Source organism: Bos javanicus, chromosome 3, assembly GCF_032452875.1.
Source record: "Bos javanicus breed banteng chromosome 3, ARS-OSU_banteng_1.0, whole genome shotgun sequence".
In the NCBI taxonomy this organism is placed as follows: domain Eukaryota; kingdom Metazoa; phylum Chordata; class Mammalia; order Artiodactyla; family Bovidae; genus Bos; species Bos javanicus.
Window position 1 is genome coordinate 67,031,514 of NC_083870.1, and position 21,411 is coordinate 67,052,924.

Here is a 21,411-nt window from a genome sequence, read left to right on the forward strand (position 1 = left end):
GACTTACTCCTCTAGCAGCAAGTTCCATTTCAGTATTATCCCAGTGATCAGTCTGCTCTAAAAAATAGATCATTTCATCAAAAACATCTTCAAACTTCTTTGGATTCTGCAGAAGAAAACACACTTTAATCCTAATCTCAACTTTATAACAATGCTCAAACCCTCAAAGTAAATATTCAAGTAAGCTTGTAAGATCTTCATTCTATTAGGTAACAATTAAAACACATTTTCAAGGTATGCCATATTCGTTTGGTTTATTTTGTTAGCCCAACATTTTGCAGAAGTCAAGACTAAGAATGTAAGTAAAATGTCATAAGCAAATGCTTACTACTCAAATATATGTGCTTATTTAGGTTAGTCTTTGAGCTGAAAACTTGGTTACAGAAGACACTATGTGATACTTTTGATAGAGTTCTATTCCTTTTGGAGGAACTCTAGTTCAAATCACACTCTAATTCAAATCAATGGGTTTATCAGCCTTGGGAAGGCCAAGATAGCAACGTAAGATTTATATTGGGTTTACTGTCTTTCTGCCTGTAATGAGGGAGACCTGGGTTCGATCCCTGGGTCAGGAAGATCCTTTGGAGAAGGGCATAACAAGCCACACGAGTATTCTTGCCTGGAGAATTCCACGGACAGAGGAGCCCAGCAGGCTCCAGTCCATGGGGTCACAAAGACAGAGCAACCAACACATTTCCCTGTCTTTCTAGTGGTGGCAATTTGATAGGCAGAACAGGCTATTGTGTTTTGTTTATTATTATTTTTTAAATCTTTTGGCCACGTAGCATGTGGGATCTTAAGTTCCTTGACCAGATATGGAACCCACACCCCCTGCATTGGAATCTCAGAGTCTTAACCACTGGACTGTCAGGGAAGTCCTATTGTGCTATTTCAATTTGAATTTATTTGACTATAATACTATGGAACTTTTTCATATAATTATTAAATATTCTGTTTCTTTTGTTTGTTTTTTTTTTTTAAAAAGATTTACATTGGAAATTATAAGTAGTTAATATGATCCTAAATTTATACTGGGCTTCCCTGGTGGCTCAGTGGTAAAGAATCTGCCTGCCAATGCAGGAGATGTGGGTTTAATCCATGGGTCAGAAGATCCCCAGGAGATGGAATGGCCACCCACTCCAGTATTCTTGCCTGGGAGATCCCATGGACAGAGGAGTCTGGAGGGCTACAGTATCCTGTAGAGTCAGACATGATTTAGAGACTAAACTGCAAATTTATGTAGCACTTTTAAAATATGTTTTCCTATTTATCATTTATTTAATCATCATAAGAACTCTGAAATAGGGTACCATAAATATAATCCTATTATACAAATGAGGGAACTGAGATTCAAAGGGATTGTGTTTGAAAACCAGGTGTTCAAATGGCTCAGGGAAAGTCTGTCTGAGGTTTCTTTTTCTCATCATCTAGACACATCCTGCATAAATGAAAAGTGGTTCCTTACAGTATTAATAAAATTCCTGCCATTGCTTCTGCCTCATTCAGACCCATGAAGATGAATACGAGTGAAAGGCAGTTCAGTTTGTATTTCCAGATTTCTGAGATCTACACTATTTCCTAGGACCTTCTTACTGAACGGGATTGAGGGAGGCATAAGAAAAGAGGTATCAAAATAATAATAGTGGTGGGCGTATAGCTGATTTAATGATGATTCTTACCATGACATTAGTAGATTTTTAAATGGGAAACTGAATATATTCATCAACTTGCTCAAAACTGTATGAACTTTATACACAGAAAATAAATCAACCCAAGCAGAAATACTTTGGGGGTTATTTATTTTTAGTATGTGAATTTTTACAAATATCTACAAAAACATTTTCTTCTATTAAAAATGTAATAATTTTTAATCATCAGTTCAATTGAAACAATAACAATAAAATAAACTTGCCAACAAAACAAGTTTACCTTTCGTGCTTTTACAATTAACGCTGATAAAATTTTCCTTCCACTCTCAGCAAGGAATATCCTGTTGGCTGTTTCTGAAAGAATTACCTGAAAAATATCCATCCCCAAAGAAAAAAGGAAACCTATAATTAATTTGAATGGATATCTGACTTTATAGCACATGTATGTACAAATAACCCTAATACAGTTAATACATGTTGCTGCTGCTGCTGCTAAGTTGCTTCAGTCGTGTCTGACTCTGTGCGACCCCAAAGACGGCAGTCCATCAGGCTCCACCGTCCCTGGGATTCTCCAGGCAAGAACACTGGAGTGGGTTGCCATTTCCTTCTCTATGGTACTATTTCAGCAGGTACACCACAGGAATAAAAAAGTCCTAAGTAACTAGAATAAAAAGACCTCTTGAACAGAAAATTTTAAAAGATTAAAGGGAGATAAATCTGAATTTAAATCTGTTCAATTTAATATTAGAAAAATTTGAAATAATTACACAACTCCAGAACAGAAAAATAAAGAGAATTTTGTTGTTAAATGACCTTATTTTACCTTAGGAAATTGGTGATTTTACAACTGATTCAATTGAAAAACATTCTAGAACACATACTAATTGATAATAAGAAAAAGGACTTATACTTTAAGCAGTTACTTGTACATACACATCTCTAGCATCAAAATATTGTATTCTGACAAAATGTGGTAGACCCAGGAAGTTACAGGAGAGGATGACAAATGAAGACAAATGAAGGGAGACAGCAGGGAGGAAAAATAAACTTAGTACTTTTTATTTGCCATTATGAATAAGGATAATAAAGAGCAAAGAGCTGTCCTGTTTATATTCAGCTGGACTCTATAGCATGAGGGTGGGGATGAGTGGCTGGATGAAGTCACTTAATGTTAAAAAAAAAATACCTGAAAAGCCTGTCGAATACAGTGAAGTTTGGCAAGAAAATCACTGTCTCCTAGGCACTCCAACATTTCAGTTCTAAGTAATAAACAGGGGAGACAACTGTTAAAGTGCATTTAAGATCAAGCCTACTACAAGTCTGGAATAAGGCTTAACCTCAGGACCTTAATAAAAAACACATGCCTTTTCAATACTGACAAAATACATAAAAAAATTGTTTTGTGCCTAAAAACATTTTCCCCCTATTCTCATAAATATTTTAAACAAATATCAGACAAACATATCAACAGCATCTTAATATTTTTCATAAACATAAGCCTGATACCTAAGCACTCTTGAGTAAATTTTTCCTTCTTCAACTAAGCGCATGGCCTCTTCGTAAAAAGGACAGTGGCAAAGGGACTCCAGGCTGTAGGTATGCCGCGCTTCTTTGTGCTCTGCAAGCTAAGAATACGAGTGTTAAAACAGACTACACTGATACAGGATGAAAAATTATAAAAAATAAAAAATAGGATCTTACTAATATACTCAATCTGATTAAAATGTGAAAATAATTCAATAAGATTTTACAGCTAGTAAGATCTGAATTCATTTTATTTCAAAGTTCAGTTGTAACAAGTAAAACTTTATAACAAGCTTAGTTTATTTTGAGTCCAATTACTTAAATTCACAGTGTACAGAAAAGCAGTATTTCACAGGTCATCAACAATAATAATTGATGATGAAGCACTGGGGGAAAAAAAGAGAATTTTTTATCATCCAAAGAATGCTTTAAAGTATTAACTCATGATTGTATATGAAGTAAAACTTTCTACAAAAATACTGTAATAATCTCAACTTGGTGAATTCTAGGGAATTTTTTTCTTATATGTATCTTTGATTAACATTTGTATAACTGAAAAATAGTCATGTACTCTGGCTAGCATAACGACTCTACAAATGGAACTCCAGGCTTCTGACAGTTCATTAAAAAATAACTGTAAACACTACAGAGTTGGCAGCTAAGCAGAAAAACTCCAGAGCAATTTCATTTCCCAATACCAGGTGATCCACTTAAATAGAATGCTGTAGGGGTTTTTGGTTTTTAAAAATAAAATAAACTACACTTTATTGAGATATAATTCACATACTATAAAATTCACCCATTTAAGTATGTAATTCAGTGGTTTTTAGTACATTCACTGGGTTATGCAATCAGCACCACTTTGCAATTTCAAAATATTTTTATACTATGCCAACAAGAAACCTTCCGCCTGTTAGCAGTCACTCCCCATCCCCCTTCTCTCCAGGCTCTGGGAACCAATAATTTTTCAGTGTCTGTGGAGTTTCCCACTCTGGAAACGATATAGACAGATTGAAGTACATGCAGCATTTTGCATTTGGTTTCTTTCATGTAGCATCATGTTTCCAAGGTTCACCTATAAGGAAGCATATAACAGTACTCCAGCCTTCTTTATGACTGAATTGTGTGAGTATATCACATTTTGTTTATCCTTTCGACAGCTAACAGACTTGTGGGTTTTTTCCACTTTTTGACAGTCATGAATAAGACTGCTTTAAACATTTATGTACAAGTATTTTTTAGTCCTGAATATTCATTGGAAGGACTGATCCTCAAGCTGAAACTCCAATACTTTGGCCACCTGATGCGAAGAACCGACTCTTTGGAAAAGACCCTGATGCTGGGAAAGATTGAAGGCGGGAGGAGAAGGGAATGACAGAGGATGAGATGGTTGGATGGCATCACCGACGCAATGGACATGAGTTCGAGTAAACTCCAGGAGTTGGTGATGGACAGGGAAGCCTGGTGTGCTGCAGTCCATGGGGTCACAAAGAGTGGGACACGACTGAGCAACTGAACAAGTTTTTTATGTTTTTAATTCCCTTGAGTATATAACTAAAAAATGGAAGTGTCAGATGGTAACTCTGTGTTTAACTTTTTGAGGAAACAGGTTTTGCAAAGTGGCTGCACCATTTTCCATTCCCACTAGCAACGTATAATGATTTAAATTTTTCCGCACCTCTGTCAACAATTGTTATTGTCCATCTTTTTTTTATTAGTGAGTGTGCTGCTGCTGCTAAGTCGCTTCGGTCGTGTCCGACTCTGTGCAACCCCATACACGGCAGCCCACTAGGCTCCCCCGTCCCTGGGATTCTCCAGGCAAGAACACTGGAGTGGGTTGCCATTTCCTTCTCCAATGCATGAAAGTGAAAAGTGAAAGTGAAGTCGCTCAGTCGTGTCCAACTCCTAGCGACCCCATGGACTGCAGCCTACCAGGCTCCTCCGCCCATGGGACTTTCCAGGCAAGAGTACTGGAGTAGGGTGCCATTGCCTTCTCTGCTAGTGGGTGTGAAGTGGTTTAAATTTGTCTAATGACTAATGATGTGCAATATCTTTCATATCCTTATGTATCCTTATGTATCCTATGTATCCTTATGTATGCCTTTGTGTATCTTCTTTGGAAAAATATCTATTGAAATCCCTGGCCCATTTTTAAGTTAGTTTATTTGTCCATTTATTGCTGGGTTACAACAGTTCTTTATGTATTCTGGATATAAGACCTTTATCAGCTACATGGTTTACAAATATTTTCTCCCATTCTACTACCTTCTCACTTCCCTGTTGGTGTCCTTTAAAGCACAAAAGTTTCTACTTCTGATAAATGCCAATTAATTGCTTTTTTTTCCTTTTGTCCACCTTAAGTTTTGTTTTGTGCAGAACATGAAGGTTGGCCAGAGGTGAGAGGCTAGGGATTTCTAAGGTCTTCCCTGGACACATGCATAGCCCTGCACATGCTTGTGTCCTTCTAGATTCTCAGGAATATGCTGGAGCTTTTCAAAGCTCCCTATAAACATCTCTTTACCCAATTTTTCCTTTTAGTTTTTTGTTCACCCTCTTGCTAGCTCTGATGGTATTACCACTTCAAACAGCTGCAATGTTAATTCCCGCTGATATTTTTCAACAAAGACTCTAGGGATAGAAACTTTGTACATAGCAAGCTCTGAGTCTGGTCAAATAAAGAGAAGTCCTTAGAACGGAGCTTTGCAAGGAGCTGCCATACAGGTCAAATGGTGACAATTCTCTAGTGATGGGACTGTTGGGAGGCTCCAAAGCCATTAAGTTTCTTCCAGTGGCTGCTGAGCCCTTGATTTTCACAGTCACCACAGTGGTGAACCTGTTGGTTTTCAAGACTCCTCTGGAGAGAGGGATGGAAAAGGAACAAGTTAAAAATTTACAGTGTGGAGTTCCCTGGTGATCCCAGTGGTTGAGAGTCTACCTGCCAAGGGACACAGGTTTGACCCCTGGTCCAAGAGGATTCCACCTGCTGACCCACAACTACTGTGCCTGAGCTCTAGAGCCGGCGAGCTGCAACTACTGAGCCCATGGGCCACAAGTACTGAAGCCTGCACACCCTAGAGCCTGTGATCTGCAACAAGTAAAGCCACCACAATGAGAGGCCCATGCCCTGAAACCTGCCACTCGCCACAACTAGAGAAAGCCTCAGGCAGCAGCAAAGACTGAGCGGAGCCAAAATTTTTAACAGTTAAAAAAAAAGATTTACAAAGTTCACTCTTTGCATGGAGATTCAGCCACTGTCCTTAAATAAATGCTCTCTGAATTTTTACAAGTGTTTAATTTTCAGAGTTCTGAAAATTTCTGACAATTTTTGCCAGAGTTTTCATTGCTTTTGTGGAGGAGATCTTTGGAAGCTTTTACCCTACTATTTCAGAAGTGTTTCTCCATGCTGTAGTTCTGGCACTTCATTTCCACCCAGTGCTGTGCTAAATGCTGTGCTAAATACTCAATTATCTCACTTCTTTACAACCACTGATAAAGGAGGAAGACTTTTTGAGAATCCTTGGACAGCAAGGAGATCAAACCAGTCAATCCTAAAGGAAATCAACTCTGAATATTCACTGGAAGGACTGATGCTGAAACTGAAACTCCAACACTTTGGCCACCTGATGCGAAGAGCTGACTCACTGGAAAAGACCCTGATGCTGGGAAAGACTGAGGACAGGAGAAGGGGACGACAGAGGATGAGATGGTTGGATGGCATCACTGACTCAGTGGATTTGAGTTTGAGCAAACTTTGGGGGATGGTGAGGGACAGGGAAGCCTGGTGTGCTGCAGTCCATGGGGTCACAAAGAGCTGGACCGACTGAGCGACGGAACAACAACAAATTACTATCTACATTTCAGAGGTAAAGAAATAGAGATTTAGATTAGCAGGAACTTGCCCCAAGACCCACTACTAAATGGCAGAACTTATAACCAGGCATTTATTCCAGAGCTTATATGTACTTTTAAATATCAAACGCTATGTACTCTACTATCAGCCTTATCCAAAAATCCAAAGGAGTAGTGTCAGCAGTATTTAGAATAGTGTATATATATATGTGTGTCTATTAGTCCAGAGGCAAAAAAAAAAAAAAAAGTAGACAGAAATGACAATATTTGACATTATATACTGTCGGCTTTAAGTAATATTTCCCTTTATATTTTACAGAAAATAGATTATGCTAAAGGAAAAGTGTTTTTGAGGTTAAAAAGAAACATAACAGTTTAAAAAATTAGTGTGGAAATTCTTTAGACAGTAAATAGTTTAAAGTTTTGTACCACTGTCAAAACAAATAGGATCTATGTACACCTACCAGTAGAAAAAATCCTAAAGAGGAAACTAGGGCTCCAATTAAACTTGCTACATAAAATACTTTATACTAATAAGAAGTGAACAAAACCAACAATAAGAGATTCCAGAGTCAAGTCTTGATTTATTAGTCTATCTTGCTTATTTGTTGGTTTGGCTGAGTTGACTGTGTAAATAAGTCTCTTAAAATAAGCTTGCAGCTGTGAAAATACGTCACATTGAAGATCTGACACTAGCTAACGTTATCACCAACTCTTCCTAAGAGACAATGACAACGCAGAATTTACTAATTTAAATCCTAAATTAAATTAGGATTGAATTTTTAAAAGGCAAATCACTAAATGATGGCTTAAATTCTCATTTTAGAGTATATCTTATAATAAGATTTTTTTTGGACAAAATTCTTAAAAACTTTAAAAGGCTGCAGAAAAAGGTTAACATTTTACTAGAGCTGAGATGTTACTTCAGAAGCAGAAGTCAGTAACATAGTTTAATCCCCACATATGGAAACATGTAATTCACCATGAAAAAGGGTTCTTTTATTTGCTAGCTGAAACTTGAAATGCCCTTCATTTCTAAGTTATTTAACATCTCAAATTACTTCCCCCATGCCTTCCAAGAGATGCAGGAGAGACTGGGCCTTATCTTCTTTGGCGAGCAATGACTTTGCTGAATGTGAAGTAATATTTTTAAAAGCCCTAATATTTTTAAAAGCCTCTGAACAACCATGAAAGAAACGTCCAAAGTCCCAAAACTATTATAAGTTGGATCATAAAATAGGCTAAGTTCAATTTTAATATAGACTATTTTTAACATTTACATTTTCCTTTCAAAATAACCACCTAAAATTATAAATAGGACTTATAAAGAAAGCAGGAATGACTATATCCCCTATCTCACTAATAAAAAAGAAAAAAAAAGGAAATAAACTTATAATAACTGCCTTCTAAAATGGCACTCATGAGACTTCCCTGGTGGTCCAGTGGTTAAGAATTTGCCTTCCAATGCAGGGGACACAGGTTTGATCCCTAGTCGCAGAACTAAGATCACCATGCAATGGGGCAACCAATCTGAGTACCATGTACATGTGACCACAATGAAAGATCCTGCACGCTGCAACTAAGATCCAATGCCGCCAAATAAACAAACATTTTTAAATTATAAAATAAAAAATAAAATGCCACTCATGATCATTCTCTCTTCCTGGTACTTCATACCGCATCTCATGTTGAAGAGGGCTAACCTGGGTAACCAATAACAGATAGAAATAATGGCGTGTGATTTCTGAGGCTACATCAAAACAATCACTGCTTCTGTCTCACTCTCTCTTGTGGAAGCCAGGTGCCATGTTATGAAAAGGCTCAAGCAGTCCTATTGAAAAGTCCATAAAACCATAAAAAACATAGGTTTCCTACCAAAAGGTAGCACCAACGTGCCATTTATGTAAGTAAGCTTAGGGCAGATTCTCCAGCTCCAGTCAATCTTCAGATGACTACAGCCCCGGCCAACATACTTGACTACAGTGTACAAACGACCTCAAGTCAAAACCACCCAGATAAACCATTTCCACATTCTTGATCCTCAGAACAACAAGATAATAAATGTTTGCTATCGTTGTTACTGTTGAATGGGAAATAACTGGGGGAGTGGGCAGGTGTCCAGTCTCAGGATTTTTGATTTTTGGAACCACTTCTTGGCGCTGGCAACCTTGGTGACCTTGAGCATGCTAAACTCACAAAATCTTGCTCAGGGGGCAGCCTTACCCATTGTGACAATGTCACCGATCTGGATGCCCCTGACGTAGAGCAACAGGTGAATAGACATGTTTTTATGTATTTTTGGATATAATAGAGGTGTCTCAGGGGATGAAAGTGGTCCTCTGCATCTTCATCTTAGTCACCACACCAGACAGGATCTGCCCTCAGATGGAGATATTACCAGTAAAGGGGCATTTCTTGTCAATGTAGGTGCCCCCAATGGCCATCCGGGTGCCTAGAAGCCCAGACCAACATTCTTGTATTGTGAGAGCCTCTCCCTGATGGTTTCTTCAAGCAGGACCCTCTTTCTATTTTGAAAAATGGTGTATGCTTGCCTTTGGTAGGCACGCTCAGTCCAGGAGTATATATTCCAGGATATATTCCAGTATATAGTCCAGGATATATTCCTTATCTAATATATGTGACTTTAGAATTAAATACCAAAACAACAGGCCCTTTGGATTAGTGCTCAGGACGTAGTTCTCACAGGACTAACCCTAAGGCCCATGACCTCCAGAAAACCACCCCATAAGCCTTGGATTTTAAAGGAGACTCCTAAAATGCTTGAGCCTCTATTAAACCCCGACTGTGGAACCCCCAGGATATATAGAAGGCTATAATATAGACTAACCAAAAGACACATGCCCCCTAACTGATTTAATCCCTAGAAAACTGAGGACTCTGGCAACTAACCTCTGAACCGGAGCACATGGTCCCACCCTTTAAGATACACTCTTGAGACCTGGGACAGACCTAGTCTTGGCACCAGCCCCCAGTCCACATCTGGATTTTATTGGTTCTAGGACAATAAACTTTGGGTAGTTTATTACATAGCAACAAGTTACTAATGTAATAGTGGAGAGATACACAGACTTCCAAAAACTGGAAAGCAAATGGAAGTGTGTTGACAGATGAAAGAGATGAGGAAGCCATAGTCCTGAATAAGTTCAAGAGAGTGAAAGTCGCTCAACTGTGTCCAATTCTTTGTGACCCCATGGACTATGCAGTCTATGGAATTCTCCAGGCCAGAATACTGGAGTGGGCAGCTTTTCCCTTCTCCAGGGGATCTTCCCAACCCAGGGATCAAACCCAGGTCTCCCACATTGCAGGTGGATTCTTTACCAGCTGAGCCACAAGGGAAACCCAAGTTCAAGAGAAGATATAGTCAAAGAGGAGCGCCAGGCCCACAGTGAGCAGGTATGAGGGCAGGACTGAAGAAGAGGGATTGAAAATGGGAGTTTAAATGGAAGTCTGTGTCCAAATAACTGTAGCTGTCCTATATCTTATTCTACTTTCTGCCAGGGAATAGAAAGGCAGCTTACAGGAAAACAAATTTGCAACCAGAGAACATTTCTTTTTAAAAATTACTTGAACAGGAATTCCCTGGCAGTCCAGCGGTTAGGACTCCGTGCTTTCACTGCCGAGGGTCAGGGAACTAAGATCCCACAAGCCATGTGCCATAGCCAAAAAGCAAAACAAATTACTTGAACCACCTGGGGAAAGCAAGTCTGCCAGGGTGAGAGATGCATCTGCCAGAGTAAAGCCCTTTCCATTCTGTATTCAGGTGTGCCCTGAGGATTGGGCTATTTCCACATCATTCATCCTAAAGAAATACCTGCCAATCAACAACCTCAAAGAAATAGACTGAGCCCAGTTATCCTTCCCTGTTCACCTCTTCCAGAAGAAACAAACATAAAACAAGGCTGTTATCCCACACAATCTACTTGAGAAAATCAATCCAGTCACCAATTAAGCTTTCAAATTTGAAAAGAAAACCATCAGTACAAAAATGAAAGCCCAAGATAAACAGACAAAATTGACCCCAGAGGAAATAAGATAATTCTGGGTTGCTATAAACAAGAGCTATCAAGTCAGAGAGGTAAAGCAAAAGCTTTCCAAGTTTCCTTTTAGAATATGACTAGAGGTATCTGAATTATAAGAAATAAAACTTTCTCTTTAAAGAGAACCCTAGGGACTTCTCTGGTGGTCCAGTGGTTAAGAATGTGCTGTGCAATGCAGGGGACATGGGTTCAATCCGTGGTCTGGGAACTAAGATCCTACCTACTGAAGAACAACTATGCTTGTGTGCCACAGTTACCAAGCCCCTGCATGCACTGAAAGATCCCACATGCTGCAACTCAGACCTGACACAGCTGAATAAATAAATACATTTTAAAAATAAATAAAGAGAACCCTACAACTTATATATTAAATTTATATACAGACACACAATGGTAATTGTGGTAATTCTAAGAAAAACTAAATTTACAGCTAAAAAATACTGTTGTTCTTGTTTAGTCGTTAAGTCATGTCCCACTCTTTGCAACCCCATGGACTGTAGCCCTCCAAGCTCCTCTGTCCATGGGATTTCCCAGGCATTTCCTGGGAAATGGGTTGCCATTTCCTTCTCCAGGGGATCTTCCTGAACTAGGGATCAAACCAGCCTCTCCGGCTTAGCAGGCATGTTCTTCTACCACTGAGCCACCTGGGAAGCCCTTTGCAATTTTAGATTCTACCTATTAAATGACAATGGAGGACAAGATGGTTAGATGGCATCACCAACTCGATGGACATGAGTCTGAGCAAGCTCCAGGAGTTGGTGAAGGACAGGGAAGCCTGGTGTGCTGCAGTCCATGGGGTCGCAAAGAGTCGGCCACCACTGAGTGAACAACAACAATTAAATGATAATCTCTTTAACAGACAGGAAAGTCGGGAGAGTGCTCAATGCAGTGGCTCCCTAACATTCAAAAGACTCTTCAGAGCTTGAAAATTATGCTAAGTAAAAGAACATCAAACACAAAAGATTATACACTGCACGATTCTATTAGTATGAAGTGTTCAGGACAGGCAAATCCACAAAGACGGAAAGTACAGGAGTAATCGCCCCGGACAGTGGGGTAGGAGAGAAAAAGAATTGATTACCAATAGGTAGGAGTTCTTCTGAGATGATAAAAATGTACTGGAATTAGAAAGTTTGCACAACTCTGTGAATATACTAAAACCACTCAACTGTACAGTTTAAGAGAGTGAACTTTTATACTACATGAATTATATCTCAATAAAGGTATTAGCTTTAAAAAAAAAGACTTTTCAGGGAAAAAAGGCTCTGGTTCCAAACCACTGTCTGGTAAAGCTTATACAGGAGAATCTTGTTAATCACTTTCAAAAGTGACTGACCAACCTTAGAGAAAAGTCTATGCCAGGACTTGCTTTAATCTAAATATTTAGGCAAAAACTCTTTCTGATAATTCTGAATTAAAGCTTTCAAATTATCACAAACTGTTTAAACTTCCCAAGGATTTCTGGTCTTATTTTCTTAACAACTTTCTTCATTAAACAGTTTTTTTTTCTGCTAAGTTCTTGGCATATAGTAAGTGCAATTAAAAGTAATTTAACAAACATTTCTTAAAAAGGAATTGATCTTGGAACATTCACATTCTGAGATCATACATTTACACTTAGAAGCATTCCTAGGAGATTTTGTCGATAGTGAGCCCTTCCTGTGGTATTCATGCATTTTCTTTCCATAATTTATCAAACCTTTATAGCTTAAACCACATGATTCAGCATCCTACTTCTGGGTATGTATCAAAAGGAAATGAAATCACTATCTTGAGATATCTGCACTCTCATATTCATTGCAACATTATTCACAATAGCTAAGAAATGGAAACAACTCAAGTGTATATCAATTGATGAACGGATAAAGAAGATGTGGTATACATAAATGTATGTATAGTCAATCAAATATTATTCATCCATGAGAAAGAAATCTTGCCATTTGTGACAATATGTATGGGGCAGGATCTTGAAGGCATGTAAAGTGCAATAAGACAGAGAAGGACAAATACAGTTCACCCTTGAACAACGTGGGGGTTAGGGGAATTGACCCCTTCTGTGGTTGAAATAGTCATCCCCCCATTTCCTTTTTCAGGACCTGCCTCAGATACCAAAGTCTTCAGATGCTCAAGTCCCATAGTTGGCACTTTAGTATTCATAGTTTCACATCCTTGGATTCAACCAACTGCAGATGATGCAGTATGTATTTACTGAAAAAAAAATCCATGTATAAGTGCATCTACACAGTTCAAACCTATGTAGTGCCAAGGTCAACTGTACTGTATGGTATCATATAATTTTGATCTAAAAAAGCCAAACTCATAGAAACAGAGGATCAGAATGGTGGTTACCAGGAGCAGGATGTAGAAAAAATTGGGGAGATGCTGATCAAAGGGTACAAACTACCAGTTAGAAGATGAATAAGTTCCAGGGATGTAATGTACAGCATCATGACTCTAGTTAACAGTACTGTATTATATGCTTGGAAGCTGCTAAGAGAGCAAATCTTCATACCACAAAGAAAAAAGGTAATGATGTGAGGTGCCAGAGGTGATAACTAGCCTTATTGTGGTAATTATTCCAAATATATGTTTCAAATCATTGCTCTGTACAGCTTAAACTTCATGTTAAGTCAATTGCATCTCAATAAAGCTGGGGGGAAAAAAAAGAAAGATAACCCTGTCTATAACAATCCATAAAAAGCAGAGGAAATAGCTACTTCATAAAATGAGTAGATATATTTTGTGTGTTGCAAACTTACAAGTTTACTTATAAGTAAAACTGTGAACTCAGGAGATGATACTGTAAGCAATAGCTAAAATACACATATACAGAAAAATCTTGAGAGGATGAAAGATTATGGTCTGTACAGCTTTAAAGAAGGCAGAATCAAAGTTTAGGGAAAAGGGTGTTGGAATACCAAGCTTTCCACACTAGAGCTTGAATCCACACATCAGTAACAGATGTGTGATACTATTTATATGAAAAAGGACAGCAGTAATATCTAAGAATCTACCATAAAAATGAAATAATTCTAAGATAAAATTGGCCATATGTAATTTTTAAAACTGTCTCAAGTAGAAAAGATTATAAACAGATGACCACTTTGCAACCTTCTCTTTGGATAAAAAATTTAAGTCTCAGCGTAAAACAAATTACTCATAAATCCATAATTTAGTGATCACCACTGCTTACATATTAGTGTATTTATATCTAGCCTTTTTCCCTCAGACTAAATACTCACGTAATACACCACAAACAGGTTTTACTTCATTACAAAATTACAAGCACATATTCTGTATACTCATTTCACTTAACTTATGTTCCCATGTCATTACAAACTTTGGAAGCGTGTTTATGGCACTATAATATTTCAAATTATGGATATTCCATAATTTGGCATTACACTATTTTCAGTTTTTCATTATTATTAAAAATGCTGTGAATAGTTTGTATATATAAATCTTTGAATCTCATTTCCTTGGGAAAAAAATATCTAGAAACATGATTTCTCAGCTAAACAATCTGAATAATTTTAAGATTCTTAAGGTGAACTGCTTTCCACTAACACTGATATGCCTCATCCATAACCCAGTCTATGAAAGTGTTCACTTAGAGTCTATGTTTACACGTCCACCTCTCTAAAGAGACTCTAAACTCCTGTGGGAACTTATGTTCATGGTACATTCATCTTTGTATCCTGGTATCTACCACAGAGTTAATACTAAATAAATGGCTACTGAACTGAGTTACAGCACAATGGCAAAACAGTAATGTCCAGCTGAGAAAGAATAAGAAATCCTCATTAGGAACACACATGTCCTACCTCTGCTGTTGAAGTAAAGGAATCGGTTGATGCGACACTCAGGGTGTCTCTCAGGCTGAAGTCATCCGCATTCCCTTTCATGGTGACATCTGTATCTTTATCTGAAAAGAAAAGGCAAAAAGCTCAGAAGTTGACATTCCTTGTCATTGCCATATTTCATATTCTATTGTTGATTTTTTCTGTTTTTTGTTTAAACTTCAGTCTTTATTAGAATTCTGGAATCTAAAAGAAAAACAATACAAACTGATGGGATATACTCTAACAAGACTCTCAAAGTGCTTCAAACTGATGCTGAACACCACCAAGCAGAGAAAAAAGTACTATATAGTACACAGGAGGCACTTTTATTTTTAAAAGAGATAAAACTATTTCAGATTTTTAAAGCTTTTGAGTAAATAATAAATTGGTATATAATAACTGGAGTTGATTATCTACCAAGCACGGTAAATCAGAATATGTTATACCACAGGTAGTCTGAAACACAGCAATTTAAATTGCAAGTGGCCTTACCCAAACTGAGATAACTGGCAGGTTCATTTACATTAAATGAGCTATCAGCATAAAATGTTATCTGGCTAGTCATCTGTGATAAACCAACCAATTAAAATAACTCAGGAAGATTTTAGTCTTTAGGGTCTACTTTAAAACACTGAAAGGCCTAAAGTGATCAGGGTAGCTCACTGATGTTGATTCTGCTTACTTGAGGGTCAAATATAACTGCCCTCATGATTTTATTTTTATTTATTTATTTTTTTGCCACAGCGCAGTGACTTACGGGTCTTAGTTCCCCAACCAGGGGTTGAATCTGGGCCCTTGACAGTCAGAGCACAGCGTCCTAACCACTGGACTGCCAGGGAATTCCCCACAATGATTTCAAAGGATTAAAAAAGCTTAAAGGCATTTCTAAATGATTAATTTGACCATACCAAGTCAGGCTACCTATTGCCAACACCTAGCATTCTGAATGTGGATGTCAGTATCTTCACATACTATCATCCGGAATCTTAACTGTTGATGTTACACTTTAATTGGTACAGCCACTATGGAGAATAGTACAGAAATTCCTTTAAAAACTAAAAACAGAACTACCATATCATCCTGCAATACCTCTCCTGAGCATACACATCCAGAGAAAAACATGGTCCGAAAGGATACATGCACCCCAATGGTCAATGCAGCACTGTTTATAATAGCCAAGACATGGAAACAACTTCAATTGTCCACTAGCAGAGGAATGGATAAAGAAGATGTAGTACATATATACAATAGAATATTACTCAGCCATTATAAAGAATGAAATAATGCCATTTGCAGCAACAGGAATGGACCTAGAGATTGTTGTACCGAGTGAAATAAGTCAGAAAAAGAAAAATATGTATGATACTGCTTATATGCAAAATAAATCTTACAAATGAACTTACAAAACAGAAAGACTCAGAGACTGAATTTATGGTTGGGGGATGGGGGAGGTATACATTGGGAGTTTGGGATTGACACATACACACTGCTGTATTTAAAATGGATAACAAGGACCTACTGTATAGCACAGGGAACTCTGCTCAATATTATGTAACAACCTAAATGGGAAAAGAATTTGAAAAAGAATAGAAACATGTGTATGTATAACAATCACTTTGCTATACACCTGAAACTATCACAACATTGCTAATCAACTATATTCCAACATAAAACGAAGTTTAAAGAAATTATATTTTCAAACAAATTCAATACCTGTTTATAGATCTGACTACACTGTAGCAAGCAAGTGATACTCTTCAAATTCTATCACAAGAATAAAAAAGCAAAGAACAAAATATACAGATTTTTATTTTCATTTTCAATCTGCTAAGTGTGTCAGATACTTTATCTTCTTTGAAAAGAAATCAGAAATCTTTGGCTTTCATTCATCCAGATTTCTAGTCCATCATTTTTCCCCAAATAAAGTTCATTATCTTTACCATAAATGTTCCAAATCCCATTTACAACCCCCAAATACCAGAAAACAGACATTTTGTGATTCTCTACAGGAAGTGTAAAGTTTTTAAAACAGTCCAAACCATTAATTTAGTTGAAATTCAAAAGATTTCCAACCAATCTGTATTATAATCTCTAAGCCAAGCAGAAGAGCAAATTGGGACAAAGTTCATCAATTCCTATCAATTAAGTATAAATACACATAGCATATTTTTTTCTGCTTTACATTTGGTGGGACCATGGTTGACATTTTAACTATTTATCTTCCAAATTTAAGTTATAATTGTTTTCCAATAAAGCTTACATCAATCCTTTTAAAATACCTAACTTCTCACTTCAAAATCCTACTAATAAATAACTATTAACAGAACAAAATCTGAGGTTAAATTATTCTATTTTCAAAAACACAAGTCCTTTTAGGAATTTAAAATTTTTTCAAGCTTGAGAATAAATTGTTTTACACTTATAAATAGCTGTAAGACTATTATTTGGGGCACTCAGTTATCCCGAAAAATTTCCAATATTCTCTTTTCAATGTATGTATGCTTTTTGAAAATTATTCACAAAATTAAATCAGCATTCACAACTTTCCAACTTTTATCTTCTTAATTATTTCCCATTGTTGGTACTAATTTTGCAAAAAGAAATCATAGTACAACCTTCATTATCCCAAAAGCATAATTAAAGTGGGATTAAGTTACAAGTCAACTAAGTTAAATCTTGGTTCCATATGCCTTTTGCTATTTTCGGAGTGGAACACAGACATTTATCTTATGTCACTTTACCTTTCAGACATTACCCAGGAGCTGTTAAAAGTCTGTTTTACTTCACTCAACAGTAACTAGCCATTCAATGTCATCCAGATGAGTTACCATGGTTGTACTTTATTTTTAAAAAAAGCTAACAAAGAAAAATGGCTCAGAGGAATTGGAAAGTTTTATTCATTAAACTCAACTTCATAAACCACAGACCATACCTCTCATTTCAGTAATTGTTATGATTCCTGGAATGGCAGCTTAATAATTATGAAGAGAAATAATACATCTGTTTTTTAGATAAGCCAGCAAAAAGTATAAAGAAAGAATATTGGGTAATATCTCAAATTAACTGCTTTCATGTAGTTTTAAAATTTAAAATACATTTTCTAAAAGTATCATTAACTTAATTATTAAAAGACATGGAAAGCAAGGAAAATTAAAAACCAAAGGCTTCATCTTAGTCAATAGTTTTAGAAAATTCTTACCAAATTCTTCTTAGGAAAAAAATGCTAAAACCATAAGATATCATTACACATCTACCAGAATGATCAATTTGAGGAAAAAATGGCCATTTTTTTGTTAAGGGTATACAACAATGAAACTTACACATCACTGGTAGAAACAGCTGATAAAACCACTGTGGAAAGTTTGGCCATTATCTATCAAAGTTCAAGATTGCATTCTTATGACTTTGCAATTCTCTCCTTGGGTGTGTTTTACAGAAATACGTGCTTAAATGCACAGAAATATTCATAACAGCACTGATTACAGTAACCCCAAACTGGAAAGAAAACAACTATCCGTCTACCACAGAATACACAAACTGTGGTGTATTTATACAATTAAATACTATACAACAATAAAACTGAATGAACTGCTGCTACATGCAGGAACACAAGTGAATTTCACAACATGTTGAGTAAAAAATGTTATGCATGATTTCATTCAAATAAAATTTAAAAAAACAGGCAAAACTAAATAAGAGTGATCAGGACTACACACTTGGTTGGTAAAACTATAAAGAAAAGCCAGAAAGTAATTAGCATGAGCTTCAGGACAGGGGGCTAATTTGGGGGGTTGGTAGTAAGGGTATTTATTGGGAGGGGGTACAGAAGAATCTTTTAGGGAGCTGGCAATGCTTTATTTTTCTATCTTCTAACAGGTACACAAGAGGGTATGATAAATCACTGTGATATTTTGTTTTGTGCACAGTTCTTCTAAGGGTTTAAATAAAAGGAAAGAAAAATGATATCTATGGATCTTGGCCCCTGATGGCTGAAAAAACAAAATACTTTCCATATTTCAATGTCCACAATGAAGCTGTAAATTATTATTAGATATGAATTTTATTCCCTGATAGAATAAGTATCTAAATGATGCTAAATTCAAAACGTCAAAAAATCTGGTAAGTCTGGTTAAGTACAAGAGCAAACTGAAAAGAGCACCCTCTAGGGAAACACCAGTAGCAATAGCAGAGTCTAATGCCACGCGTGTGTACCACTCACAAGCTTTCTTCTCCAAGCTCACTGATTTTTCTTTGCTATTTAATGATTGTTTTCAAATTTTAAGTGAGAATTTTTAGGTGGAGATAATGAACTATTCTCAGGAAGAAGACAAATTATGAGGTGTGTAATCTAATTGTAACAATAAAATTGTGATTAATAAACATTTATTTTGCACATACTAAACTCCAGAAACCAAATACACGTTTCACATATATTATCTAATAATTCTCACAATAATCCTACCTTTTTAAGGTAGGTACTCTTTTTTTTCTTTTTATTATCAAAAAGTTAAGGGACAGGAAGGTCAAGTAACTTGGCCTATAGTCACACCATTTAGAAATGGAATGGCAGGATTCAAACTCAGGTCATTTGACACCAGATTCCGGGCTATGAGGGCTTCCCTGGTGGCTCAGATGGTAAAGAATCTGCTTGCAACGCAGGAAACCTGGGTCTGATCCCTGGGTTCGAAAGATCCCCTGGAGGAGGGCATGGCAACCCACTCCAGTATTCTTGCCTGGAGATTCCCATGGACAGAGGAGCCTGGCGGGCTAGAGTCCATGGGGTCACAAAGAGTCGGACATGACTGAGCTAATGCTAATTGTTGAGCCTCTCCTATATTTTTCCTGGGTCATTTTGCCTGTTATATGACTTTATCTTGTTTTGAGAGCACTGTTAAAATTCTTATGTTTCCATATATTGAATTAATTAAACTTATGATACTATAAACCTGAAATATGCAGCTTAAGCCCCTTAAGGATTCATCATTAACCTTAGAAGTACCTAAAAAAATGCTTTTCACATAATTGGATGTCTAAATACAAAAAAATGTACCATGGGTTACCTCACTGGCTCTTAGAGGAGCAGCTTTTCTTTTTTTAACCTTCTTAAATAGTAATTCTAACATTTTTAAGAACATTTTTTTTACATGTCTCAATCACCCAGAACTTTTAAAATATTCATACACAGACATAAACTATGTTCTTCTCTGGAAGAACACTGAAAGAATAATGTTTACTTTTAACTAAATAGTCAAATAGCTTAGGCCAAAAATCTGACTGGATTCAAGCCTTCCTCCTCCTTTCACAATCTCATAATTCACATATTACTTAAGTTTTTTTCCAAGGCAGAATTTGCTTGAAAGTTATAAAAGGAAAAAATCAGAAGACACTTCAGCTCTGGAACTTGGAACCTTAGGCCTGGATCTATTTTCTTTAAACCAATCCAAGTGGGTTTTCAACATGTCTCACTTTTGCCATCCCCAGACATGATCCATTTTATGTCACTTAGAAGGCATCAGCTTTATTTTAACTTCAACAGATTCTAGTGGAGATTCCAAAGATGCCACTCTTCTTTTCAAATCCAGGCTGTCCACTGTGGATTTTGTAACACCAGCAAGAAGAGGATGTCTGCCAAATGTCTCAATGTCATCTGACTTCTATGTCAGCAGCTATTCTCCAGATGATTTTTAGCAGTTAAAATATGATTTGGAACCTTGTCTTTTCTACGGTTTTATTAAAAATGGAAAAGGTCCGCTGCTGACAAGACAAGCTATTTTCCAGAATCTTCTATAATCTGTTAAAATAATTAAGAAATCTAGAAAATTACTGCTGTTGTTTACCCTGTATGACTATCTGTTCCATCCATACTGAGGATAATTTTTTATTCTCATTTATTTTAATACTAAAAACAAAGTGGAATACAAAAACCAAAAACAATGGGGCGGGGGGAATTGGATGAAGGTAGTCAAAGATACAAATTTCGAGTTATGTAATGTACAACATGATAAATATAATTAACACTGCTGTATGTTATATATGAATGTTGTTAAGAGTGTAAATCCTAAGAGTTCACATCACAATGAAAAGGCACTTTTTTCTGTTTCTTTAATTTTGCACCAATATGAGATGATGGATGTTTGCTAAACTTACTGTGGTAATCATTTTATGATGTATGTAAGTCAAATCATTATTCGGTATGCCTTAAACTTACACAGTGCTATATGTCAATTACAGTTCAATAAAACTGGAAGGAAAAAAAAACATAATTTCAGAAAGAGGAATAGTTAAGTGAGCTAACATGATATTTTCTTGATTTTTCCCTTGATGAGCCTTAACACTGAAAAGAATAACAATGAAATCTCCTAAAACAAAAGAAAGGCTATCTAATCAAATCAAGTCTTACTTTATCATCACGTACACAATTTTGCCTATATGAAACAACACATGCACAAAGCAGCCCCATACTACGGCACTGCTCAATGTTTCCACAAC

At 36.7% G+C, this 21,411-nt stretch overlaps 1 protein-coding gene and 1 pseudogene across 1 annotated transcript in view; both read right to left on the reverse strand.

Annotated features, from left to right (window-relative positions):
- Positions 1-21,411, reverse strand: part of MIGA1 (mitoguardin 1) — a 77,806-nt gene that overhangs the window by 11,049 nt on the left and 45,346 nt on the right. Inside the window, exons 8-12 of the mRNA XM_061411525.1 lie at positions 14,905-15,005; positions 3,156-3,274; positions 2,836-2,908; positions 1,930-2,016; positions 8-106 (exon numbers count right to left, since the gene is read on the reverse strand). Of these exons, the coding sequence (XP_061267509.1) occupies positions 8-106; positions 1,930-2,016; positions 2,836-2,908; positions 3,156-3,274; positions 14,905-15,005 (479 nt within the window). The remainder of the gene's footprint in view (positions 1-7; positions 107-1,929; positions 2,017-2,835; positions 2,909-3,155; positions 3,275-14,904; positions 15,006-21,411) is intronic.
- Positions 5,355-9,950, reverse strand: LOC133245042 (small ribosomal subunit protein uS17-like; annotated as a pseudogene).